General features: G+C 47.7%; 1 protein-coding gene across 1 annotated transcript; it reads right to left on the bottom strand.

Moving 5' to 3' along the window:
* HMGCS2 (3-hydroxy-3-methylglutaryl-CoA synthase 2) lies at window positions 1-26,257 on the bottom strand. The gene is made up of 10 exons (XM_048497418.1): window positions 26,098-26,257; window positions 19,419-19,876; window positions 14,453-14,578; window positions 12,106-12,270; window positions 10,409-10,577; window positions 8,919-9,089; window positions 6,899-7,005; window positions 4,320-4,445; window positions 1,264-1,393; window positions 1-449 (listed from the first exon to the last, which is right to left on the bottom strand). The coding sequence occupies exons 1-9, from the start codon at window positions 26,199-26,201 to the stop codon at window positions 1,287-1,289; spliced, it is 1,533 nt and encodes a 510-aa protein (XP_048353375.1). The 5' UTR covers window positions 26,202-26,257; the 3' UTR covers window positions 1-449; window positions 1,264-1,286.
* Window positions 26,258-27,817: the final 1,560 nt, after the last annotated feature.

The following is a 27,817-nucleotide window of genomic DNA, read 5'->3' as shown; positions in this document are numbered from 1 at the left end:
TCTGCACAGAATGGCTTTCCATTTTATTATTTTATTATCATTTCAAGCTGTATAAAAACCCCAAATCTCGCACGACCTAAAAGAAGGATGAGGTGGGAAAAACATAAAACTAACAAAGGAGGAGGGGATCCTAAGGGCGTGGATTCTATAGGATAGGATTGTCACAAAACTAGTTCCCACTCTGTCTGCACAGGAACTTTCTCCATCAGTGGTCACATGCTTGATGTATCCATGCAAACCTTTCCCACATCAGCCAAGTATGTAGTCCAAAATGATGATAAAAGAAAAAGTAGATGACTCCTCCAGAGACAGCCAGGGAGCCCAGCACTACAGGCAATCCAATCAGTCATGTAAATTCTACTAGGTCACTGGGACTCAAGAGTCCATCTTCAGACAGTTTGCTTGTTCTGTTTCCTGATGGTAAAGCCTTCATCTCTGTATGCTTGAGCCTGTGAGGTAAGCAAAAGGAAGGGTGGTTAACTGGTTAGTAGGGGTACCTTCTACCTCTTTCAGGTCCACTAAGATAATATTACACTGCAGATCCCCAATATGGTGCCCATGGATGCTGTAATGAAGTATTTCCAGGTACACAATTCCTTTCCTCCAATGAAAACAGCCAATCCTGACTTCATTGGAGCAGGAAGTACCTCAGAAGAATTGAGGAGGAATCCCATTTGTGATTTCAGGAAGCACCCTTTTGGACAGAGCTGTGCCAACATAGGAGGATGCTCGGCTTGGGACCTACCTACCTTTGGTAATGTTCCTTGGCAGCCATTTTGTGATTAGTGATGCCTCCCATGGCAGCCATTTTGTAATTAGTCCTGCCGCCAATGGCAGCCATTTTAAAAGAACCCATGGACACGTCATGGGCCACCCAATGGCCATGCCTGCTCCTGTAGTATGGTCAATGGGGTACCAGGAGAAAATGATGCCTGGGGCAACACCTCCTCAAGTGCCCCCTGCCCCCTACTTACCTCAGCCAGTGGAGGACGACAGCAGCAGTCCAGGGTAGCCTGACGGGGCCTGGTGGGGCCAGGCCGAGGGGCACCCAGTGGGCCCGCAGCAGGCTCCTGGCCCAGCTGCTCCTTCAGCTGAGGAGGAGGGTGACTGTGGTCCCAGGCAACCTGGCGGGGCTGGGCGGGGCCTGGTGTGGCTGGGCCAGGCTGAGGGGTGCCCAGTGGGCTCACTGCAGGTTCTCGGCCTGTTTTACCCCTTCATACCTCTCTGCCATAATAGCTTCCTGTGCTCAGGATCTTGACCTACCAGAATGGCAGCTTCTCCTTCTCCTACATTGGTCTCCGAGCATAGTTTCTTCGGTTTTTGTCGTCCACTTGCTCCAAGTACCAGGTTCCTGGAAACAGGTCACTGCTTGAACCATGGGGAGTGTGGTTGACTGAAGAAAGGAAGAGGTGTGTTACATAGAAGGACATTGGGAAGGTATTTATCATGCTTTTCTGTGTAGACTTTGGGCCCTGTTTCCCCCCCCCCCCCACTATGTTTGTTGATGGGAGATGGTTCAGGTACCCAGAAGTTGAAAACATAAGATGCTGAGGAAGACGGCTGTGGAAAACTATGCTTCTTCTGCAAAACACCTAGGAGAAGCTGAAGAAGCTGATCATGAAGAAGAATAGTTTAGATTGATACCTCACCTTACTCTCTTGTAAGAAGACTCAAGGTGGCTTACAAACTCCTTTCCTTTCCTCTCCCCACAACAGACACCTTGTGAGGTAGCTGAGGGGCTGAGAGAGTTCGTAGAGAACTGTGACTAGCCCACTGTCACACAGCAGGTTCATGTGGAGGAGTGGGGAATCAAACCTGGTTTTCCAGATTAGAATCCACCACTCTTAACCACTGTACCATGGTTACCTTGTGGTCTGGTGCCTGGAAAATGGAGGAGCTGGTGTGCTGGGAAAGCCAACCATATTCCATCTTTTTGTTATGTAAAGCCATCAGGAAAGATGGTCTCGGGATTCTCCAGAACACAGAGGAGATGCCTTACGTATATGTGTGTGTTAAATGCTATCAACCTGCTTCCAACTCATGGGGACCCTATGAATCAATGTCCTCCCAAAACATCCAATTACTAATAGCCATCATCAGGCCTTGCAATCTGAGACTCACTCTGCACGGGCCTGTGAAACGGCGGCACACCAGCATACATGATGCCAGTGGAGCCCCAGGACCATCCACTTGCTCCTGTGCAGACGGCCCCGAAGCCACCGCAGCCCACAGAGATGCCTTTACACCGAGGCACCTCCATTTTGTTTGCAAACTTATCTTCTCTCTCCTGTGTAGCTCTGCAGGGACGAGGGGACTTGCCCAGTGGTGGGATTCAGCAGGTTCGCACCACTTCAGCAGAACCGGTTGTTAAAATGGTGCTTGTAAACAATCAACTATTAAATTATTTGAATCCCACCACTGGACATGCCCCCATTGCCATGGAAATGCCTCAGGGGTCAGAGGCTAGGAGGAGTGTCCCCTCGTCCCTGTGGAGCTGTGCAGGGAAGAGGAGGGAAGTTTGCAAACAAAGTGGCGCGTCCGACCCGGTGCTGTTTGAGCAAGTTTCAAAAACAGTGTTTCCCCGGCGGTTGCGGGGGGCGGGGGGTGCTGCCTTGTTGCAGAGGTGGCAGCCGTGCAAAGCGCTCCCCTGGAACAGGGGTGCTGTTTTTGGCTTGTGCAGAGTGGGAGGGCTGTAGCTTCCTTTATAAAGTCAATCCATCTCATGCTGAGTTTTCCTTTTTTCCTGCTGCCCTCCACTTTTCCTAGCACTGTTATTTTCCCCAGTAACACTTCCCAATGTACAACAGCCTCAGTTTAGTGATTTTAGCTTCCAGGGACAGTTCAGGCTTGATTTGATCTAGAACCCAATATTATTTGGGGGGGCAGCCTATGGTACCTGTGACACTCTCTTCCAACACCACATTTCAAAGGAATCTTCACTGCCCAGCTTTCACACCCATCTATCCAGAAGCGTTCCTCCCATTGGGCAAAGTGGGCAGTTGCCCTGGGCGCAGCCCTGTGGGGGGCGCAAAAACTGCAGGTTCGTTTGTGGGATTTTTTGTATTTTCAGTGTTTTTCCATTTCTGGCCTGCAGAGGGCGCAGTTTTTAGGCTAGCAGCACCAAAATTTCAGGGATGTTTCGGGAGACTCTCCTGAGGCTATCACCCAGGTTTGGTGAGGTTTGGTTCTGAGAGTCCAAAGTTATGGACTCCCAAAGGGGGTGCCCCATCCCCCATTGTTTCCAATGGGAGCTAATAGGAGATAAGGCTACACCTTTGAGGGTTGATAACTTTGGACCCCCTGAACCAAACTTCACCAAACCTGGGAGGTATCATCAGGAGAATCTTTTACTGATACCACCCAGGTTTTGTGAAGTTTGGTCCAGGGGGTCCAAAGCTATGGACTCCCAAAGGGGGTGCCCCATCATCCATTGTTTCCAATGGGAGCTAACAGAAGATGGGGCTACACATTAGAGGGTCCATAACTTTGGACCCCCTGAAACAAAGTTCACCAAACCTGGGTGGTATCATTAGGGGAGTCTCCTAAAGATACCCTGAAAGTTTGGTGCTGCTAGCTTAACAATTGCACCCCTGCCAGCAGGCACCTCCCAAATTTCCCCAGATTTTCCTTCTAAAACCCCCCGCCTTTGACATGGATTTAAAGGGAGAATCTGAGGTCCCCAGTTTAAACATTGCAAGTGATGCTGTTTCAGGGTGGGGGAAAATCAACCCCAAAATAGCATCACTTTCAATGTTGTTTAAACTGGGAACCCCAGATTCTCCCTAAGGTGGATTTAAAAGGAGAATCTGGGCTCCCTTGTTTAAACACCATTGAAAATGATGCTGTTTGGGGGTGGATTCCAGCATCACTTGTTTAAACTAGGGAGCCCAGATTTGAAACACTGAAAAAGTGATGCTGTTTCCCCCAATTGGGGGGACTGGATACAACACCATAAAATGTTTTCATAGCAGTAATAGAACATTTTGAAAGCATTTTGAAAATGTTTTCAAAATTTATTTCTGCTGTGTGGCATGGCTTATTGCTGTGTTCAGATTTGTGAGTTGGGGCATGTTCTTTAATGTGATGGTGACTTTGAAACAACCTGGTGTAAAAAATCATTGCTTGGTCACAGTGGGGGAGGGTGGCTGCCCATGGGGGGGTGCCAAACTCCAGTTTGCCTAGATACTGGGCGTAGCTACAAGGGGGGGTGCACGTTGCATTGGGCACGCGCCTGGGGGGGCATCAAACTCAGGTTTTGCCCAGGGCTCCAGTTTGCCTAGTTACGCCACTGCATCTATCCTCTGTCATGTTGTACTCACCCAAATGATGAGTGTCCTCTCTGATCTTCATTATCTCAGCAAATTTCTCTGGTGGGACACATTTACGGGATTCCAACCGAGCCCCCAGATCTGAAAGGCTGGATACCAACTTTTCCAGAGGGGACCCTGCAAGACAAAGTTCACATGCATTCCAGGGCAGAAATCAGATCTTTCCACTGACCCGAGTGACTTTGTCCTTCCCTAGGATAACAAAATTTCTCTTGTAGTCATGCAATGACCTGGCCTGTCCCATCCCTTCTACCTGGCTTTTCAAGCACCTAGATCTGGAACCAAAAACTAAGGCTTCCTGATGCCCCCCTCCAATGCAGCTCACTTTGATGCGTTTCAGGCGATCAGAGAGGAGAAAGTATTATTATTATTATTATTATTATTATTATTACCATTATTATACACATAACACAGCACAAGTGTCTGGAATTCATCTCTGAATATCGAGTCCTTCCCAAGGACCATTATTATTATTATTATTATTATTATTATTATTATTATTATTATTATTGTTGTTGTTGTTGTTGTTGTTGTTGTTGTTGTTGTTGTTGTTGTTGTTGTTGTTGTTGTAGTTGTTGTTGTTGCAGTTGTTGTAGTAGATTTCACAGCTGCTAGATCTTTAGCTGGTTGTTGGCCTTCATTACAATTCGAGCCTCCCCCAGAGGCCTAGGAAGTTGTAATGTATCGGCGTAGTATTCGTGCAGATCCCAGCAGGGCTGCCTTCTGAATTTGATAGATGTTAATTTTGTCAATTCGAAGATGTTTCAAGTGCCGCCCTAGTGTTTTTGGGATAGCGCCCAGCGTGCCGATTACCACTGGAACGACCTCAGCTGATTTGAGCCATAGATGCTGAAACTCGATTTTCAAATCGCAGTATCTAGTGACCTTCTCGTGTTCTTTTTCAATGACCCTGCTGTCACTGGGGACTGCTGTGTCGATGATGGTCACTTTCTTGTCCTCGATCATCACCATCACCATCACCACCACCACCACCACCACCACCACCACCACCACCACCACCACCACCACCACCACCACCACCGCCACCGCCACCGCCACCGCCACCGCCACCGCCATCGTCATCGTCACTGTGATGTCCGGTGTGTTACACACTAACACTTTGTCCGTTAGAATTCACAGCTCCCACAAGATGATGATCTTCTCATTGTTGTTACTATTGTTATTGTTAAATTAATTAAATTTCTAGGCAGCCCCTCCCCTTTTGGGCTTGGGGTGGTTAACAACCTAATAATCATGCGATATACACATACAACAAAAAACCAGGACAATAACTAAATAATCCAAGTCCTAAATGTGCACCAATAAAATCAATACGGCAACACAATTTCAGTTTTCTGAAAATTCTCACAGAATTAGCTTGGATCTGGTGGGATTCAATCCACTCCCCACAACAGTTCCACTTGCAATAAAATCCAAAGGATTCCCAAGATAAATTATTAAAAGTGGAGCCAGAGGCGTAGCAAGGGGGGGAAGCACCCGGTGTACTGGTGCATCCTCCGTCCCCGCCCCGCCCCAGAACCTCCCCGTCCCGCCCCGGAATGCCCCCATCATACCCTCACAGGGGCATGTGCCTGGTGCGTCACGCACCCCCTGCCCCCTTGGAGCTATGCCTCTGAGTGGAGCTGAGAAGAAAGGGAGGCCCAAGATGGTAAAAATGTTGCTGCCTCAACCGTATGCCTGGCCGAACAGCTTTGCCATACAAACCCTGTGGAACTGTGATAGATCCTGCAGGGCCCTAGTCTTACTCCACAGGGTGTTCCACCAGGTCCAGGCCTGGGCCAAGAAAGCCCTGGCCCTGGTTGAGGCAAGCCAAATCTCCTTTGGGCCAGCAACACCAGTCTAGCAGCAATTTTGCCACACATAAAGTGCATCACGTTTCTATATAGCTTGTGCTGAAGATGCCACTTGATTTGTTTGTAGGGTAGCTGATGGGCCAGGAGAAGTGGTGGGCAGACATCCCAAGCTGACCTCATCAGAGGCGCAGGAGCGGGGAGGGGAATGGCACCCAGGGCAAAACCTGCTCCAGGCAGGAACTTCAGTGGGGAACACTGCCAAAGAGCCCATCCTCCAAAGCAGCCATTTTCTCTAGGGCAGGGGTCAGCAACCTTTACCACCCAAAGAGCCATTTGTACCCGTTTTCCATGGCCCCGAAGATCTACCGAGCCGGAGAGGCGGCTCCACATGGAGCCGCCTCCGGTTCAGCCCCTCCACTCACCTTTCCTTCCAGCGCTGCTCTGGAGGGCTGGAGGGACACGCCCACACTACCCTCTGACCTCCAGGCCATGTGGGGCCGCAGTATAAGGCTGAAAGAGCCACATGCGGCTCCGAAGCCGTGGGTTGCAGACCCCTGCTCTAGGGGAACTGACCTCTGTTGTCTGGCAGTCAATGGTAACCCCAAGAGAACACCAGCTTCAACTCTTGAGGGTCTAGGACTCCAAGCATGCAATCTGACCTTCTCAACAACCAAAAGAGTCACCATATCAAGAGTCACCATATCTTCCAACAGGCTAACAGCTTTGGGGGAAAAGAGAAAAGGGAGGTCCACTCACCTGGAGCTGAATTCTCCGAAACCTTCAGGGAGAACAGGCTGGCTGCCAGGCCTGAACCATAGGAGAAGACCCCAATTCTGGAGCCAGCCAGCTGCTGGGCAGAGTACCTGCAGCAATTCAAATGAGCCCATTAAGTCAAAGGGATTTAGATAATTGATTGAATTGAGTGGGAAAATTGATATGAAAATAATTTCAGCTTATACTACCAGTAACAGATCAAAAGATCTATTTTGACATTTGCAAGTGGTCTGTCCATGTCTCGGGCCCCTTCCGCACACGCAAAATAATGCGTTTTCAAACCACTTTCACAACTGTTTGCAAGTGGATCTTGCTATTCTGCACAGCTACAAAGAGCACCGAAAGCAGTTTTGAAAGTGCATTATTCTGCATGTGCGGAATGAGCCAAACTTTCTGGACCGAAAACCACTTCGGCTGGAACGAAACAAGATGAGGCACACTTAGAAACTGCCATGATCACATCCATACAAAGAAGCCAACCTACTCCCAAACAAGGCTGCAGGTTCACATGGATCCCCATAGGAAATCAGGGAGAGAAATTAGGTTGGAAAGAAGGAGACTGAGGCTGATTATGCATGGGCCAAAAACAGCAGTGTGAAAATGGTGTGAAAACGGTGTAAAAGGGTTTATACTGTTTTTACACCATTTTCATACTGGGGTTTTTGGCCCATGCGGAATCAGCCTTAGTTTTTATACCCCACTTTTCTCTACCTTCAAGGAGTTTCAAAGTCGCTTACCATCCCCTTTCTCTACCCACAATAGACACCTTATGAAGTAGGTGGGGTTGAGAGAGTTCTGAGAGAACTGTGACTGGCCCAAGGTTACCCAGCAGACTTCACATGGAGGAGTGGGGAAACAAACCCAGTTCACCAGGTAACAGTTGGCCGCTCATGTGGAGGAGTGGGGAATCAAACTTGGGCCCCTTCTGCACACCCAAAATAATGCATTTTCAAACCACTTTCACAACTATTTGCAAGTGGATTTTGCCATTCCGCACAGCTTTCGAAAAGCACTGAAAGCAGTTTGAAAGTGCATTATTCTGCATGTGCGGAATGAGCCTTGGTTCTCCAGATTAGAGCCCTCTGCTCTTCACCATTACACCACGCTGGCTCTCAGGACATGTGAGTACAAGTAGAGGACTGAGATCTCAAGCAGTTGGCAATTGGTTCATTGCTTCTTGCCCTTTGGCTGGAAGAAGAATCCTGCTGCTGGGCAGAAGCAAAACAAACCAACCGTGCCCCGCCCATTCCAGATTGTAAACATTTATCAGCAGAATAGTTAGAGTCTAGACCAGGGATGGCAAACCTTTTTCAGACTAAGTGCCCAAATTGCAACCCAAACCCCACTTATTTATTGCAAAGTGCCAACTGGGCAATTTAACCTGAATGCTGAGGTTTTAGTGTAGAAAAAAACGGTTGGCTCCCTCTTCTTCCGCCCCACCCGCTCGAGCAGGGGCCAGCCTGCTCTAGCCTCCAGCAAGTCCCGTAGGCACCGCTCTGTGCCTCTCTAGCATCTCTGCCTCCTCTGCACCCGCCCCTTGGGCAGCAGCCACCCGGAGCCCAGGCACCAGGCCCACCAGCCAAGTCCTCCCTGCTCACCACGGTGTGCACATGTCGTATTCAGTGGCCCAGGCCAGCCTAGATGTGTGTGTGTGTGTGTGTGTGGGGGGGTGATTTTCCACCCCCCACATGACGAACTCTGTAGGCGCGTGCCCACAGAGAGGGCTCCAAGTGCCACCTCTGGCACCCGTGCCATAGGTTCGCCATCACTGGTCTAGACCATAGAGTTTTGCAGAGCAGCCAGCCATGACTTCCAGTTAAGAAAGATTTATTATTCTGAAGCTGTAAATCTTCTTCTTTTTGCAACATCCATATCATCACCCATATGGATGTCGGCCCATGTTGGTGTGGGAAGCACCCATTCCTGGTGACAATGATGGTTTGTGTCGCTGTGAAAAGAAGTGAAAAGAAAGAAGTGAAAAGGAAGGAAAGGGTGAACGTACTGTGCCAGGAGAGATGCGAGGCAGCCATACACTGACGGTGTGTACATGTTGCCATTGCGAGCGGAGAGGAAGAGGGAAGGATGGGTCTTCTGATTGAAGAGCTCTTGGCTGGCCTTCTGGAAAGCTTTATCCACCTCCTTGCTGGAGTAAGTGTCTTCTAATTTCACATTCCTAAAAGGGAAGAAAAGCCACAACTATATTTGGTAGTGCTGCTCTTGAATACTCCTTTGTATACGTATGAGGTCTGTGCTCATCCGTATGGTTGTACTACTTCTAATATAGCAAAAGGCCAAGGAGGGACATCTCAACTTTCCAAGAAATCCAATGGGCGCCATTCTCTGCTCCTGAAAGGAAAACTTCAAAGGGGGACTCCAGTGTGAAACTGCAGAATTAGTATTCATCAAGAAGTTTGTCTCCTAGGGGTTTAATGAAGACTTGAATTTCCTGGGTGATTACAGCTGTTCACCAGCAAAACCAGAGATAATGATTGCTAATGAGAATGATCTCCATAATCTTATTGATGAGATTTAAATTTTATAAAAGGACATTTCAGTCAGTATGTCCTGTTGTAGAAGAGATGGCAGCACCACAACCATATGCTTAGAAAATTTAGTGTATGTGTGTAGAAAGGGCCATACTATCATATTTTATTTCCTGCCTCAAGGTGTTTTATTTGGTTTGTGTAGAAAGGGCCATACTATCATATTTTATTTCCTGCCTCAAGGTGTTTTATTTGGTTTGTGTAGAAAGGGCCATACTATCATATTTTATTTCCTGCCTCAAGGTGTTTTATTTGGTTTGTGTAGAAAGGGCCATACTATCATATTTTATTTCCTGCCTCAAGGTGTTTTATTTGGTTTGTGTAGAAAGGGCCATACTATCATATTTTATTTCCTGCCTCAAGGTGTTTTATTTGGTTTGTGTAGAAAGGGCCATACTATCATATTTTACTTCCTGCCTCAAGGTATTTTATTTGGTTTGTGTAGAAAGGGCCATACTATCATATTTTATTTCCTGCCTCAAGGTGTTCTATTTGGTTTGTGTAGAAAGGGCCATACTATCATATTTTATTTCCTGCCTCAAGGTGTTTTATTTGGTTTGTGTAGAAAGGGCCATACTATCATATTTTATTTCCTGCCTCAAGGTGTTTTATTTGGTTTGTGTAGAAAGGGCCATACTATCATATTTTATTTCCTGCCTCAAGGTGTTTTATTTGGTTTGTGTAGAAAAGGCCATACTATCACTGTGACCGTGACATGTCATTTCCCTTTAGGGTGCCATATCCCATATCCTCATAAAAAACAATCTTGCTTCCTATCATAATAACATCTTACACCAGTAATTCCCACCATACCACTCAGAGGTTTCACAGCACCTTGTGATGAGTTTCCTCATCAGTGTTCATCTTTACATGTTTTGTAATATTACTCTCCCTTTCCCCTTCTTCCTGCCCATCCTGCTAAATGTGGGACTTTTGAAGCCTCACTGACCTGAAGTCTTGAAGCCCTTTATAGATCCCACTCTCAAGATCAGGATTGGGCGATGCCAGGAAATCGTTGAGCACAACACGTGCCAGAGACTTCTGCACCAGCTTACAGAAGGGTGTGTGGAAGATCATGAACTGGAAGTCTTCAAGAGTACAGTGCTTGTTAATGCCAGCTGCCTCGGAGGAGAAAGAAGTGAAAAGTTAGGAAGCGGGAAAAGCATCCAGCAACCGTGGCTGGAGAAGGGAGTGACGGTAGAAAAGTTGAGTTTAATATTAATATTCATGATCATAAGTCATATTTAGCAGAGGAATGCAATGAAAGTAAACAGGGCCAGAACGCCGTGAGATTTTATAAAAAGATTCTTTACTCAACCAGCTTTCTAACTAAGCTGCATTTTAAGAAGAAGAGTTTGCATTTATACCCTGCCTTTCTCTCTTGTTAGGAATCTCATGGTGGCTTAAAACATTCCTCTCCCTTCCTCTCCACACAACAAACAATTTGTGAGTTAGGTGGGGCTGAGAGAGTTCTGAGAGAACTAAAACCAAGATCACCCAGAAGGCTTCATGTGCAGGAGTGGGCAAACAAATCCAATTCACCAGATAAGAGTTCGCCGTTCATGTGGAGGAGTGGGGAATCAAACCCAGTTCTCCAGATTAGACTCGACCTGCTCTTAACCACTGTACCACATCAGCTCTACATTGTGACTAGAGACTGGTCTGGTGACTGGGAAGAACTAAGAGCCATTAACCTTTTATCCAAAACTCATCCCTTTGCCTGCAAGAATTAAGGCACGTCTGTTTGTTTGTTTGATGTAACCAGATCAGTTAGATTACCTTGTAACAAATAGGGCATCAAGTTTATAAGTTTTTTCTAGAAGAAGGAGGAGGAGGAGGAGGAGCAGAAGAAGGAGCAGGAGAAGAAGAAGAAGGAGCAGAAGAAGGAGAAGGAGGAGGAGCAGAAGAAGAAGGAGGAGGAGCAGAAGAAGGAACAGAAGAAAAAGAAGAAAGAGCAGAAGAAGAAGAAGAAGAAGAAGAAGAAGAAGGAGCAGAAGAAGAAGGAGGAGGAGGAGCAGAAGAAGAAGGAGGAGGAGGAGCAGCAGCAGCAGCAGAAGAAGGAACAGAAGAAGAAGAAGGAGCAGAAGAAGAAGGAGGAGGAGCAGGAGAAGAAGGAGGAGGGGGAGCAGAAGAAGAAGAAGAAGAAGAAAAAGGAGCAGAAGAAGAAGAGGAGGAGGAGGAGGAGGAGTAAGAGTAGTAGTACTAGTAGTTTGGATTTATACCCCACCTTTCTCTCCTGTAAGGAGACTCAAGGTGGCTTACAAACTCCTTTCCCTTCCTCTCCCCAAAACAGACACCTTGTGACATAGGTGAGTCTGAGAGAGTTCTGAAAAACTGTGACTAGCCCAATGTCACCCAGCAGGAATGTAGGAGTGCAGAAATACATCTGGTTCACCAGATAAGCCTCTGCCATTCAGGTGGAGGAGTGCGGAATCAAACCCGGTTCTCCAGATTAGAATCCACCCACCCTTAACCTTATCTACACTATGCTGGCTCACTTCTAGAATGTAAGCGTCTCCTGGATAATTTGTAAAATGCTTGTTTGACTACTGGAGATCAATCAAGATCTTCTATAAAGACTCATGTCAACTACAACAGAACTGGGAAAAGGGTGATGTTACAGCTCACTGTCCTTCCGGCACAGACCTTTCTGCCACTGGCTTTCAATCTTCTTGCGGTATGTGGCATAACATCGGTCCAGAGCTCGGAAATAACACTGGATGGAGAGCGGTCCATCTACAATTGGATATTCCGAAGCCATATCTGGCTTGTAGAAGTCATAGACGTGTTCCATGTGGGTTGCCCGGAGACCTTGGGAGGAAAAAGCCATGGATTTTCTAACAACAGTGCAAAAGAGAATACAGTCCAGCAGGGTCGGAGCAAGGGGGAACTGCGCCTGGGGCACACGTGCGCCCTGCGCCCTGCGATGCCCTCGCCTGCCCATGCCATGCCCCGGAATGCCCCTGCCATGCTTCCACCACACCCCCACACTGGCACGTGTCCAGTGCATTGTGCCCTTTGTGCCCCATTGGTGCTACGCCACTGTGGCCCAGGCAGAATCAGTATTCTGCAAAACTACAAACAAGGATATCACCAACAATTTTAGCTAGGGTTGGATTTTCAAGATATCACTAATCGCAAGGTCACACTCAGAGACATAATTTCCAGCCAGTCATTCTTGGAGTGTTCTGTATGAATATGGTATTTACATTTCCAGACTATAACATACTCCTCTACAGAAATCAAACAACCTGAAGAAATTGCAATGATAGGAAAACTGACAGGAGTGCTTGGCAAATTGATTGCTTTGCAGCAGTTAGTTAATTAAGAAAATGTTGTTCCGTTTGCTAAATAAAACCACCTCTTCTAAAATTGATATTCGAGTCCTTGAGATAAATGGGAGGGCAATATAATCAGGAAATGACCATTTAGTTTTGTAACTTTTAGGACCCTGAAATGGGAAAGATCTGACTCAATGAAAGTCAAATCCACATTTGGCATTTTGGAACCAGTACGTCTCAGATAAAGTCCCAGCTCCCAATAACCTCAGAGTTTAAGATTTAAACCCATTGACTTCAATGGGATTAGAAGAGTGTAACTCTGTTTAGGATTGCCCTGTATGGCTGTTCAGTCATCACATCTTCTGATACGGAAGGTGACATTCACCCAAATCTCAATTGTGTGGGGGTTGCTGTGTTGGCTCTTGCACACACCCCGCCCCCCCTTTGGTCAACATTAGACCAGAAGATGTTGCTGCCTAAAATGAAAACAAAGATTATTCTGAACTCTACAGTAGTAGTGATGTGGAACAGATCTGGGCATGAAACCAAAGTAAGAACTCTGAAAACAACATCCGCATACTGATGTTTCAGACATGAAAGAGCCCATTGTCCAGAAGATGTAACGTCTGCCGCTGTGTGTGAAACGAACCACGCTCCCTAGTTTGTGAAGGCCTTCCACATTCCTGAAAATCCGTGAGAGATTTTACTGACCCAGAGGTCTTTTCCCATCCATAAGACTCGTGAGAACTCTTGGCGCAGCAAATCTGGGTGTAGTAACTCATGCACATTGAATTTGTATCTACAGCAAGGCTTAGGAAGCTTGATGGAATTCCCTTTGTGAGGAGGACGTTTTCTAGATTTGCAAATGAATCAACAGAGCACATTCTGAGCTATGGTTTCCAACCTCCAGGTGGTGACTGGAGATCTTCTGGGATTGCAACTGATCTCTGGAAAAAAATGGCCACTCTGGAAGGTGCACTCTACAGAATTATAGCCCATTGAAGTCCCTCCCCTCCCCAAACCCCGCCCTCTGCAGGCTCCATTCCAGGGGTGTCCAACTCTGGCGCTTCAGATGTTAGTGGACTACGATTCCCATCAGCCCCAGCTGGCATGGCCATGCCAGCAGGGGCTGATGGGAATTGTAGTCCATTAACATCTGAAGCACCAGAGTTGGACACCTCTGCTCCATTCCAAAAAACTCCAGGTATTTCCCAAGCCAGAGCTGGCAACCTTATCAGAGCACTCACATTTTTTACTCCTCCTCCTGTGCTATAACTGTCCACAATGTCTTAGGAGTAGCTTGGTTTTTATTGTTGCCAACCTCCAGGTGAGACCTGGAGAACCCTCAGAACTCCACCCTGATCTCTACATAATATATACCAGTTTTCCTGGATAAAATGGCTGTTTTGGAGGGTGGACTCCGCTGAAGTCCTCTCCCCAACCCCCACTCTTCCACCCTGCAAATCTAGGAATTTCACAACTTGGGAGTTGGCAACCATAAAGTGTGTTAGTATTGCTGTGTCAAGAATCATGGTCACCCCCAACATTTATTCTGCAAAAGAACAATGTCTCCTGCCACCATTCCAGCTTCTTCACCAACACAGAAGAATGTCACGTTCAGGTACCACAAAAACGGCACAAAAACGGAGGTGTGTCTGAAACGGCTGACTATGCAAAGAATGCAGATGTTCAATCAGAATCCAGATACCAACCTCTCTCCAAAGCCAGAGGGGCATCTGGTCCAACCAGCATAGCAACAGCCCCTGCTCCACCTGTCGGCCGGGCATTCCCGGTAGCATAGACAGCGATGTCTCCGCAGACGACCAAGGCATAGCGTCCTGGCATAAGGAAAGGATTGTCAGAGCTTGAACGCGACAAAGGCAGGCATCTAGATTTACATCTGGAAAGCTATCAGACTTGAGAGCACCTTGTCAATTATAAAGTGCAATTCTGCCAACGGGGGTTGACACTTTCTTTCCCAGAGGCAGAACACTCACAGGGACATGTGGGGTCACATGTCCCTGGGCACACACCAGCTGGTCATGTAGGGGGGGGGCAGAGAATTGCCACCCACACCCCTCCCCTTGGCCCTGACCTGCCAGGCTGCTCCTTCAGCTAACGGAGCCCCCACCAAGTTTGCTCCGGGCACCATTCCTCCCCCAACGCCTCTGCACTTTCCTATAGCATTACCACCAGAGGTGGGATCCAGCAGGTTCTCACAGATTCCCGAGAGTAGGTTACTAATTATTTGTGTGCGCCAAGAGGGGGTTACTAATTGGTGATTTTGCCACGTGATTTTTGCCTTAGTTGCACCCCTCCTCTCAGCAGTAGCACACAGAACTTGAAGCAGTCTAGCAGGAGGTGCCCCGGCGTGCGTGGCAGCCTGCGCCTGCGTGCATTCGTTTCCCGCCCAAGGACCGGCGCAGTGGCTGCATTCTTGCCACAGCCCTGCCCAATAATGCCCCGCCCCTGGAATGCCAGGCCACGCCCCCGTCATGCCCCGCCCAGCCCCATTGGCGCTACGCCACAGTTTGAATCCCACCACCATGGGAACCTGTTACTAAAATTTTTGGATCCCACCACTGATTACCACCATATATGCTAGGGTGCTTGCAATGTTTAGGCTGTGCTTGTTGAACTTCTTAATGACAGCCAGTGTGGTGTTGTGGTGAGAGTGTTAGAAAACAACCTAGAAGCCCCAGGGGTTCAAATTTCTACTCTGCCATGAAAGCCCACTGTGTGACGTCAGGTCAGTCCCTCCGTCTCACTCTAACCTACTCTGCAGGGCTGCTGGGAGGATCAAATGAGGGAAAGAGGGTGATGTTGTGAGCCACCTGGGGAGAAAAGCAGGGTATACCTAAATATCTACATAAATAAATAATAAAAAATGAAGTCATGCAAAAACGCAGGACTCTGTCCCAAGAAGCCTACAATCGAAGTACTGCAAACTGTCTCCATTGCCCCCTAAGCACTATGTCGGATTATACCTGTCCCTTTTACCTTTCTCTCACTCTTACCTTGTTTCTCTCTTGTCATTCCCCTCCCCACTATGCTTGTCTCTCTCTTGCCTGCCTATGCCACCCCTGGCTTCTTCACCCTCTAAAACAGCTTAGAACAGGCTGTGATTTTCTCCCCTGGAGAGGCTGTGAGATATGGAAGGGAGTAACTTGTCAAAGGCTGTGCCATGAAGTCCTCACTGAACTCAAAGTCCATAGGTTTATCTGCTGTTCTAACAATTGTTCTCAGTAAACCTTCGGTCAAGTACCAAGGTGAACTGAGGCTGCAGTTACAGAAGTGGAAGATAGCTCTTGTTCATTGAATATTTAAAAATGAATTTAAAAAACCCCAAGCCAGCACATTTAATATCATGTGCAATGGGTTAGATCAAACCAACTTTTTCACTCAATCTTGCCCCCTTCCTCTCCTTATCACAGCCTCCGTCCCACAAGGTCCACGAAGGACTCCGATCCTCAGCAAAACCTTTTTAATGGTCAAAGGTCCACTTCGCCTCCTGTTTTTATCAATGGAAAAGTTAGTTCCGTTTATTGGACGTATATTATATCCCTCTCTTTCCTGTCTTAGGGCAGGCTCGGGGTGACTTACAAACAACACCATACAAAAATGTACATTTTCCCACATAAACAATAAAACGCCCAAAAATTAAAATACTCCCTGATGCCCTGTTTCAATCTACTAATCCGATAGCACTGTATCTATCTGTACATCTGACTATCCACAAATCCATCCATCAAGCATCTCTAGATATCAATGCTTTACATTAATCCTAGATTCTAATGCTTTACAGTTATTGCAGTGTTCAGAATATGATTACTGCAGTGTTCAGAGTATGATTACTAAAAAAAATGATATTGTAAACTTTGCATGATGTTGCATTGCATTGCATTGATATTGTAAACTTTAAATCAGTTACACACACACACATACACACACACTTTCTCTCACACACAAATACCCAGGTCCCAGTAGCCTGGGAGAAAGACAGGGTAATAAATGCTTTAAATAAAATAAATACATGTGGTGAAAACTCAGAATAATTTTTTGTATTAAACCATTATTCTGGTGCTTTGGATGAATGAATGTCTTTACCCTCTTCCTTATGTTTATGGGTATAAACATTGTAGACCATAGGTTTGTCTTCCTAAGTAGAAGTTCCAGCCATTCATGTGTTGGTAGGTTTAGAATGTAAACGACAGCTATTTGTTTTCTTTGGAATGTATCCCAGAGGAAGCCGACCTTGACTAAAGCTTCCTCCTCAAGATGCGAATAGAATAAAAAGCAGCTTAAGGCTCTGCTGGAAGACAACCATATGAAACAATTGTAACAATACTTAGCTAGAATGTCTATAGAATTTGTTTTAAATCTCTTCTGTCAGCTAGGTGCTCTGGTTAAACTCAGATGGCTGCATTAAGCACAGTCATAAAACTGTACAACGCCAGCCCAGTTAGCATAACAAACAGTGGTGGATTCGACACAGCATACGAATAAAGGAACCCAGTTTCCTTTTCCCCATCCACATGTGTGCCCTGTCCTTCACCTATTCAGGCAGCGATTGGAGCCCATGGAAACAATCCGGGTTGCTTTCGTGCCTTTCCATGGAGACGCTCCTCTTTTAAAATAAAAAATCCTTCAACATACGCGTAGGTGCACAGGCATACAGAAATGAACCCCCGCAGCCGTGCCGATTGTCCCACAATACGATTGGCTGCACCTGCGTAGCTACACATGTACAACACACAAAAGAAAAAGGGACCTCCCTGAAATGGCTGCCCTCAATTTCTGAGAGTAAGCCAACCCCAGGGGCACACTGCATATGAGGACATGTGGTGTCACATGTCCCCGGGGACACACCATCTAATCACATGGGTGGGCGCCAGGGGCCGGCTGGGTCCTTGTGCCTGGCCTCTCCTGCGGCACAGTGCCTGGCAGCTCCCTCTGTGCCCAGGTCACGGTCACTGGCTTTGGGCGGTAGACCTGGGCGCCATCGCTGACTTCGGCTGGTAGACTTGGGCGCCTTGCCAGTGTCCAAGCAGTAGACCTGGGCACTGTCACCAACCTGGTGCTCCTCTGTGAGATCAGCAGATGCCTCAATCTCTATCTCCCCACCCCCGTATCTAGGGAAAATGGAGCCCGGGGGAGGGGGTGGAAAACTCAGATTTTGCCCTAGGCTCCATTTTTCCTAGATCAGTGATGCCGAACCTTTTCGAGACAGAGTGCCCAAACTGCAACCCAAAACCCACTTATTTATCGCAAAGTGTCAACACGGCAATTTAACCTGAATACTGAGGTTTTAGTTTAGAAAAAAGGTTGGCTCCGAGGCGTGCGTTACTCAGGAGTAAGCTTGGTGGTAGTCGGTGGCTTTGCTTTGAAGCAACTGTGCAACGCTTCGAAAGGGTGAATCACGACCCTAGGAGGGTTTACTCAGAAGCAAGCCCCATTGCCAGCAACTGAGCTTACTCCCAGGTAAAGGAAGAAGAAAAAGAGTTTGGATTTATATCCCCCCTTTCTCTCCTGCAGGAGACTCAAAGGGGCTTACAATCTCCTTGCCCTTCCCCCCTCACAAGAAACACCCTGTGAGGTAGGTGAGGCTGAGAGAGCTCCGAGAAGCTGTGAGTAGCCCAAGGTCACCCAGCTGGCGTGTGTGGGAGTGCACAGGCTAATCTGAATTCCCCAGAGAAGCCTCCACAGCTCAGGCTGCCGTGCAGGGAATCAAACCCGGTTCCTCCAGATTAGATACACGAGCTCTTAACCCCCTACTCCACTGCTGCTCCTGTTAAGCGCTGGATTGTGCTTTAGTTCTTCCCATGAAAATCAGTGGGGTTTAACAGCGCTTAACAGGGTTACCTACACTGCTTCCCCAAAACTAGGTTTTAGGCTTAATGCTAATAATCTCCCTGAAATAATTACACTATTATCACATGATGAGCTCTGTGCACGCGTGCCCACAGAGAGGGCTCTGAGTGCCACCTCTGGCACCCGTGCCATAGGTTCGCCACCACTGTCCTAGGTACACCTCTGGCCAACACCCTCAGAGTGTATGGGGGAGGGGGGGTCTTTTTCACTGCACTGCCCAAAGCACTGGTAGTGGTGGTTTTGCTGGAGACTCAACTCTGGAGACTCAATATGAAGACCAGTGGTGTATCTACCTAGGGACAAGGGGTACCCCATGTCCCTGGGCGCCACTCTTCTGGTCACATGGAGGGCGCAAAATCAGCCCCCCACGTGTCCTGCTGCCTCGTCGTTTTCGTGTGCCTCAACCCCGTCCGAGGCATGCAAAAACGAGGCAGCAGGACTTCCTACTGCCTCCAAGCGCCTTCAACCCCACCCTGGACTCCTCCCTCCCTTCCTCCCCCCCTGCCGGCTGGGGTCCCAGCTGGCAGCCTGCAGTCTCTTCTGATTGCAGGCTGCCGGCTGGGAGTCCAGTCGGTGGTGGGCACCCTAGACCTTGCCCATGTCCATGGTGACATGGGTGGGGTTGAGGGCAGTGGGGATTGGAGCTGGGGGCATCAGAGGCGGAGCTGGGGTGGTGAGGGGGCAGAGCCTGGGGGGGCGTCCTGGAGACAATTTGTCTCCGGGCGCCATTCACCCCCGGGACGCCTCTGATGAAGACTGTCGATCCCGCTGAAACAGCCACGACAGGCCCAGTCTGGAATCACTTACCATCCCAGGAACTAGATTCTACCCAGTCCGCTGCATTGAAGAGAGAAGCTGTGCCTCCATAGCAGGCATTGGTGGTGTCAATACCCTCTACGTCGGTGTTCCCGGAGTCCTCAAAGAGCTGCATCAGAACGGTCTTGACCGCTTTGGACTTGTCAATGATGGTCTCCGTGCCCACCTCCAGGCGGCCAATGGAGTCCCAGGAAATGCGGCTTCGCTCCACCAGGCGGTGCACCGCGGTCAGGCATAGGGAGTTGATGTCCTCGTGAGCGGCGCAGAACCCCATCTGCTTCTGGCCGAGGCCTATGGTGTACTTCCCTGCATCCACCCCGTCGTACTTCTCCAGCTCAACCTGGTCCACATACTGGGAAGGGAAGTACACCTCAAGGGCAAGGATGCCCACATCTTTGGGCCACGGGGAGCCCGTCTGGGCCTGGGTTGGATGAGAAGTTGTCAGGGATCTGCAGGAGGAGCAGAAATGAAAGGTTCTTCATATGAGGAAGACAGCTGCCATAATAAAAAAAAATCCACTCCATGTTTTATTACCGTTCCAGGGAACCAGAATCTGAAGGAGTTCCAGGCCAAGTGTTACTTATAGCTCTCTACTGTTCCAGGTCTAGGCAAGGTGCCCTGATGGATGCTGGGAGGGACCAACAAAAGTATAATGCTATAGAGACCATCTTCCATTTTCTCTAGGGCAATGGTTCCCAAACTTATTTGGCTTACCGCCCCCTTTCCAGAAAAAATATTACTTAGCGCCCCTTGGAAATTAATTTTTTAAAATTTTTAATAGCAATTAAACAGAAAGATATATGTATTAATGTTTCTACCTGTGGCCATCACTGCCCCCCTGGATCGCTGCAGCACCCACCAGGGGGCGGTGGCGCCCACTTTGGGAATCACTTCTCTAGGGGAATTGATCTTTGTAACTGGACATCAAAGATTAGTCCACTAGGAAAATATATGGCAAGCTGTGTGGAACCCATGCCATTTTAAATTTTTTTTTAACGTTTGGAATTTAGGGTATAGAGAACAAGAGCTTCCTGAGCATGTGCAGTTGGTAAGTTTGCTCATATATTACCAACTGCAAGGGTCCTACCTCCCTCAGTCCATCAGACCTGTAGCAGGAGAGAGAAGATATCATGTATCTAATCTGGAGGAACCGGGTTTGATTCCCAGCTCTGCTGCCTGAGCTGTGGAGGCTTATCTGGGGAATTCAGGTTAGCCTGTGCACTCCTACACACGCCAGCTGGGTGACCTTGGGCTAGTCACAGCTTCTCGGAGCTCTCTCTGCCCCACTTACCTCACAGGGTGTTTGTTGTGAGGGGGGAATGACAAGGAGATTGTAAGCCCCTTTGAGTCTCCTGCAGGAGAGAAAGGGGGGATATAAATCCAAACTCCTCCTCCTCCTCCTCCTCCTCCTCCTCCTCCTCCTCTTCTTCTTCTTCTTCTTCTTCTTCTTCTTCTTCTTCTTCTTCTTCTTCTTCTTCTTCTTCTTCTTCTTCTTCTTCTTCTTCTTCTTCTTCTTCTTCTTCTTCTTCTTCAGACCCCATTTGCAAATGACCTCTAAAGTGCATCGAAAGTGAATTAAAAGTGTATTATTCAGTATGTGTGAAAGCAAAACACAGGCTTTTTCACATATTTTCCCAGTGGTCAAACATTGGCCCCTTCCACACATGCAGAATAATGTACTTTCAATCCGCTTTCAATGCACGTTGCAGCCACATTTTATTGTGCGGAGTAGCAAAATTCACTTGCAAACAATTGTAGTGAGCCAACTTGGACTTCAGCATCAGAATGTTTCAAGTATCAGAGGAACACACTCCGCCATGGAAAACCGCTGGACCAGTAGAAGAAAAGTACAGGGTGGGAGAGTTTTCAATACCTTAGCTCTCTTGCAGAACTCACCTGTTCCCATTCTACAGGTAGGAAAGAGCAAGTGACTTGCCCAAAGCTGCTGAATGGCAATGCTACGGTTTGAAGATCCAAATCCAGCTTTCTCTGCCTGACTGTCTGCCTGTCCAGAGTGGTGTATCTGCAACGGGGACAGGGGGGATCAGATGAACCCGGGCGCACCAGCGCCCCCCCCCCAAAATCAGCCACCACCACCCTCCTCCCCTGCACCGACCCGGCTTGGAAGAGCTGGGTCGGTGCGGGGAAGGTGCCTAAAGACAGAGCTGGCCTGCTCCGTCTTTAGTCATCCGAAGGCCTGGGGAGGGCAGGAGGTGGCCTGCAGGGAGGCCAGGGGGGACATCCGAGCCACTGTGGTGCTTGCCTGAGCCGCCTCTGCCCCCGAACCCCACCCCCGAGCATGTGGGGGGACACCCGGAGGAGGTGCTGTCTGCCTGTCCACCTGTTGCTTCCATACTGTGGAGGCAATAGCTTTCTGGCAGTTGGGCTGATCTGTGGTCTGTTCCCACCCTTTACCATCCCTCTCAAGTGAACTGCATCTTTGATTAGATTAGATTTAGGGTGGGAACTCCCGGTGCTTCTCCAGAGTCAGGGTTTCCCATCAGCCCCTGTCAGCATGGCCAATTGGCCATGCTGGCAGGGGCTGATGGGAATTGTAGTTCCTGAACATCTGGAGAGCCGCAGGTTCCCTACCCCTGGACTAGACAGCACGCCCGCCCCCGCCCCCGGCTTCCTCACTGACCTCCTTTCCATTCTATAAAGCTACAGTTTCGCACGCAGGCACCGGATTGTTGCTAACCCGCAGGATGATGTCACATCACAATGTTTTCTACCTGAAACCAACTTCCATTGGGATCAAACTCAGGTCATGAGCAGAGTTTGGACTGCAGGGCTGTCTCTATGTCACGGGGCTCCTTTTCCCATTCCATAGCCTAATCCTACAACCCTGACCTTCCTGTCTCTAAATCCCTTAGACTGGCTGTAGAGGTTAATGTTTAATGAAGAAACCTTTGGGTTTGGCCACTGCAAGGTCAACACTGCTGGATGGGACTGAGGATTGGGGCCAAAGGGCATTTCTTCCAAGCTCGACACATATTGTTAACCTCCACATAAGATGTCCTCACACTGGATAACCAAAGGCTGATTCACATGTGGATAGTAAGGGCAGCTTCACGGTATTCGTGTCCACATCTGAATCAGCCTTTGAACAGGTTATCCAATGTGAGGACATCTTAATGAAGTGCATATTAATTTCCAGATAGCTATGGATCATAGTTTGTTTTTCCCTGCCAGCATGGCCAATTGGCCATGCTGGCAGGGGCTGATGGGATTTGTAGTCCATAACATCTGGAGTGCCAAAGGTTCGCCACCACTGCACTATGTGGAGGATTTGTGCATTACGCTAAAGTAGGAACTATTCTTAAAGACCTACAGTTTTATATTGCTGTGAGCCTACAGAGTTCAAACAGGTGATTGTACTAAGTTCTTGGTGGTAGCTGGAGATCTCCTGAGATTGCAACTGATCTCCAGGATACAGAGTTCAGTTTATCTGGAGAAAATAGCTGCTTTGTTGGGTGGACTCCATGGCCTTATTATACCCCATTGAAGTCCCTCCCCCAAACCCTGCCCTCCTCAGGCTCCACACCTGACTGCACTCCGGGAGTAGTTTGGCCCACGTACGCCTCTGCTTTAAGTGATTTGGCCCTTCAAAGAGGCTTTCCTCTTTCTCTATCCCATAGAAAGAGAATCAGAGGTGGGATCCAGCAGGTTCTCACCAGTTCCCGAGAGTGGGTTACTAATTATTTGTGTGTGCCGAGAGGGGGTTACTAATTGGGTCTGCTTTTCCGTTAGAAATTCCATTAGGTCCAAAAATCATAAAGTCCTGTTGTTTCCTATGTGGCTGGTTAGCGAAGGTAGAAAACGGGATAATTCTCCCTGTTGGGCTGTTTTAAAAACATGTTTTAGAAATATGGTAAAGTTCCTTGTTTAAGGAAAGTATCCTTCTTTTGATTTCTAGAAACAAAACTAAGTACTTGAAAGTATGAAGTATTTGACAGGCAGTCAATTAGAGGAGAAGTAGTTGTTTCTGTTGGCAGTAGACGATAGGACTTGCTATAATGAGTTTAAATAATGGACAGAAAGATCCCAGCTGGAAATTAGGAACTTTTTTTTTACAGTAAGAGTTTTTGACAGTAACAGAGAAATTATTAATGCCCCGCCCCCGGAATGCCCAGCCACGCCCCGTCGTGCCCCGCCTAGGCCCACTGGCGCTACGCCACTGTTTGAATCCCACCACCATGGGAACCTGTTACTAAAATTTTTGGATCCCACCACTGAAGAGAATCCTTTCTGTAAATGGTGCCTGCAGCAACACATACACCTACTGAGAGCCAATGTTGAATAGGGATTAGATTTGAGATACCCAGGTTTGAATCCCCCCCTCTGCCATGGAAGCTAGCTAGATACTCTCTTGGGCCAGTTATACGAAGACTCTGGGTCTAACCTAAATCACCGTGTTGTTGTGAGGACAAAATGGAGCAGAGAACAGTGCAAGCCACTTTGGGCTGTGAAATCCTAAACAGGGATGCCTTTCTAAACTTATTGATGTAAATGACTTCAAAGGGCATATTGCATTATTAATTGACTAATTAATAAGCATAAGCATAAGCATAAGCATAAGCATAAGCATAAGCATAAGCATAAGCATTTTATTGTCATTGTGCACGCACAACGAAATTTACAGCAGCATTCCTCGATGCACACAATTTCAGACTCATACATCATCCTCACTTTCCCCTTCCTCCACCCATCCCTACACAGCCCCAAATACATCAATATGAAGCAGCGGAGTTTAGCATAGCCACAGCTCTAGAGTAGAAGCTGTCTCTAAGCCTCTTTGTCCTAGTTCTGAGGGCCCTGTATCGTCTGCCAGATGGTAACAGTTTAAAAAGAGAGTGTGCTGGATGAGACGGGTCCCTCAGAATATTTTGGGCTTTATTTAGGCTTCGGGAATTATAGATTTCTTCCAAGGAGGGAAGAGGGCAGCCGATAATCCTTTGTAATGCATCAACCCAAATACATACAACTGATTGACTAAACCTCATCACTCAGGGCTGTCACCCAGTTAAAGGAATCCAACGTGGTTTCTGCACAGCCCAAACAGAACGGGTCGAGGAAGTTATTTATCTGTTTTGGGGAGGGAATTTGCACAGGGCTCTTCCCGTTATACGTCCCTCAACCAGAGTTTTACAAAAAGGGCTAAACTAGCGATCTTTTCGGAGAAACCAAAGGAGCCACAGCAACCCGGACTGGTTGCAATCGCTTCCTGGAGAGGTGGAATCTCCAGGGTGAAGGCAAACAGGTTCATTAATAACGGGTTACACAAGCTATTCGTCTGCTGAGCAGAAACCATCCAAGTCTTGAACACAACTTCGAGCAAAACTTCAGAGGTTTCTCTGACAGGAAGAACTGATCAAAAGGCCTTCTCAAGAAGAAGAAGACTAGAAGAAGAAGAGTTGGATTTATATTCCCCCCACCTTTGCAATTATTCCCCATGAATGAGCTACCCTACTGCACAAAGATCCATTGAACTCCCATTCGTGATGGGGATCGGGGATTGCATCTATCTATTCCTCCACCCCTCTTTCACTCCTGTAAGGAGACCCAAGGCTTTACAATCTCCTTCTCCCTTCCCCCCCTCACAACAAACACCCTGTGGAGGTAGGTAGGAACTTCGAGAGAGCTCCAAAAAGATCTGTGACTAGCCCAAGGTCCACCCAGCTGGCATGTGTGTTAGAGCCGACAAGCTAATCTAGTTCACTCAGATAAGCCTCCACAGCTCAGAGTGGCAGAGCCACTAGTTCTCCAGATTAGGAGTGCACCAGGTCTAAATGCTGTTGATGCTGCAGTTGCTCAGCTGGGGAGGCATTTGCTTCCTAGTGGTAATCAGAACTGTACAGAGTTTGGCTGACAGCAGCAACTTGGCGTGTGCTGATATAGCCCAAAGCTCTTCAGTTCTCCTTGCAGGCGCCAAGGTTGTCGAACTGAAAAGATTCTGGCGAAAGCAACAGAAATCGGCAGTGGGCTTGGAAGGTGTAGCTGGCAAAGACAAGCCTGATCAGCAGAAAGAGAGAAGAGATGGCGAGAGTGAATTTCGAGATGGCAGGTTTTGCATTTCCAAGTTTTTAGAAGAAAGAACATAAGAACATAAGAACAAGCCAGCTGGATCAGACCAGAGTCCATCTAGTCCAGCTCTCTGCTACTCGCAGTGGCCCACCAGGTGCCTTTGGGAGCCTCGCTACATGCAAGATGTGAAGCATAATGGCCTTCTCGCGGCTGTTGCTCCCGGACACCTGGTCTCGTTAGGAGGCATTTGCCATCTCAGGATCAAAGAGGGATCCCAAGATTGAGTAGCCATAGATCCGACCTTCTCCTCCATAAATCTGTCCAAGCCCCTTTTAAAGCTATCCAGGTGGCAGCATATTCCAAACACCAATCACACGTTGCGTGAAGAAGTGTTTCCTTTTATTAGTCCTAATTCTTCCCCCCCCAGCATTTTCTAATGTATGCCCCTGGTTCTAGTGACATTGTGAGAAAGCCAGAAAAATTTCTCCAGACAGCTGAGATGCATCATCATTCCAGTATTATTCACGCATTCACAGTTCTCAAGCAGGGGAAATTTGGCTAAACAGGTGCATGCGAACACAGCCACCAGAAGTTGTTAGGATTGCATGGAGTTAACTCCTCCTCTCCCAGCCTCCCTGATTTATACCTGTGGTGCTGCACAGCTGCGGGAAAACGGACAGAGCCCAGGGACCTCTGCAAACCCCATTTCACCGGCAAGCAACACTTTGCCTGGCTGAAAAGCCGGAGCATGGTCACAGGTTGGCTTAAAAATTGAGCCAGGCACCGGAGCGACAGTTCTCCTCAGCTCTGCTGGCTTCTAAAAGAGATTGTCTGAGCCCTCTAGTCCACAGCACCAGCTAAGTCCCTCCCTGCCCTTAATAAGGGAACAAAGATCTGTACAACACCATTGCACAATGTTGCACAAAGGTCTGTGCAATATTTCACAACCGCAAAATGGAATGAAGTTGGTACCTCTTCTGTAGGCAATCTGAGTCACAGGAGAGTCCTTTTTCAGAACTAGCCAGCTTAACTCCTACTGTGGCCTCCCTGGGGACTTCCAAACCCTACTGAGGCTGCTTCCTCTTCTTCTGCTCCAAACCCACCACAAATGCAAAAGGATCACCTTGACAAATGGAGTTCAAATGCAAAAGCCTACCTTTGGGCAAATTCCCACTGAAAATTTAATCTAGGGGGGGGGGGTACAACCAAGTTTCAAAAGAGATCGGCACCTTTTCATCCAGGGCTCCAAACATCCTCACTGCAGCATGTTTCTAGTGAATATGTCTAGGCCTGCCCTGAAGGGGTGCCACTGCTGTCAAGGGGTGCAATTGTTAAGCCAGCAGCACCAAAATTTCAGAGGTATCTTTAGGAGACCCTCCTGATGATACCAACTGCAGGTTTGGTGAAGGTTTATTCATGGGGGGGCCAAAGCTATGGACCCTCAATGTGTGTAGCCCCCATCTACTATTAAAAGCTCCCCATTGGAAACAATGGGGATGGTGGGGCACTTTGGGAAAGTCCCATAGCTTTGGACCCCTAGTAAAAAAAAAAATTCACAAAACCTGGGTTGGTAATTAGCATGGGGAGACTCCCCTGATGATACCACCCAGGTTTGGTGAAGTTTGGTTCATGGGGGCCAAAGTTATGGACTCTCAAATGTGTAGCCCCCATCTCTTATTAGCTCCCATTGGAGTGTTTTTTCAAAAAAGTGCATATACAATGAGGTCCAGGAAAATCCCATAATAGGGTTGGGGGGAGCACCAGAAACGGGACTGATCTGTGTTCTGCGGTTCGGGAGTGGGGAGATCGCAAGGAAACCTGGATATTTCGGGTGACTATTCCAGGATTAATTACTAGTGGGAAATCGCAGCCCTTTGACAAGACATACCTTGTCCCTAGGTATGAAACTGATCTTGGAGCAAGTCTAAAATCAAGAGATGGCTGCTGGTGAATCCACTGTTTCTTATGAGAAAAACAGGAATTAAAATTTATGTAATCATACATTCAAGCCAGACTGCAACTTCCTATCCATTGCAAATCAACATAAATTAGAATAAATTAATATTAATCAGCTACCTCAGGGGACTTTGAAGGGCAACATGTGGATAAACGTCTTAATGAACTTACAGGAAAGGTGCTCTAAGTACATTATGAAATGTGCAGGTTGCATCTAAGGGTCCTCAATGGAGCCGAGACGCTTCTCTCAGTGGACAATGTAAGGTCAGGAAAATAAGTGTAAAGTCAGTACAAACTTTTAATATTTGTTTAGGTGGATGTCTATTTTGTAAGAAGTATTTTTAGAAATTAGTGATAGCTATTATACAGCAATATTTATTTTTAACATTATATTCTGCTTATTAGACTGT

Source organism: Sphaerodactylus townsendi, linkage group LG05, assembly GCF_021028975.2.
Source record: "Sphaerodactylus townsendi isolate TG3544 linkage group LG05, MPM_Stown_v2.3, whole genome shotgun sequence".
Lineage (NCBI taxonomy): Eukaryota > Metazoa > Chordata > Lepidosauria > Squamata > Sphaerodactylidae > Sphaerodactylus > Sphaerodactylus townsendi.
Note: the sequence above shows the minus strand (reverse complement) of the source record. Positions and strands in the feature narration are given on the sequence as shown.

What these genes read in the sequence shown, in the direction of transcription:
- HMGCS2 (XM_048497418.1), bottom strand. Translation starts at nt 26,201, where the DNA reads ATGCTCCGGCTTTTCAGCCAGGCAAAGTGTTGCTTGCCGGTGAAATGG. An exon ending in GCAGCTGTGCAGCACCACAG is followed by an intron (nt 19,877 to 26,097) that starts GTATAAATCAGG and finishes CTCCTCCTGCAG; the next exon opens with ATCCCTGACAACTTCTCATC. An exon ending in TTCGGAGAATTCAGCTCCAG is followed by an intron (nt 4,446 to 6,898) that starts GTGAGTGGACCT and finishes TTTGTCTTGCAG; the next exon opens with GGTCCCCTCTGGAAAAGTTG.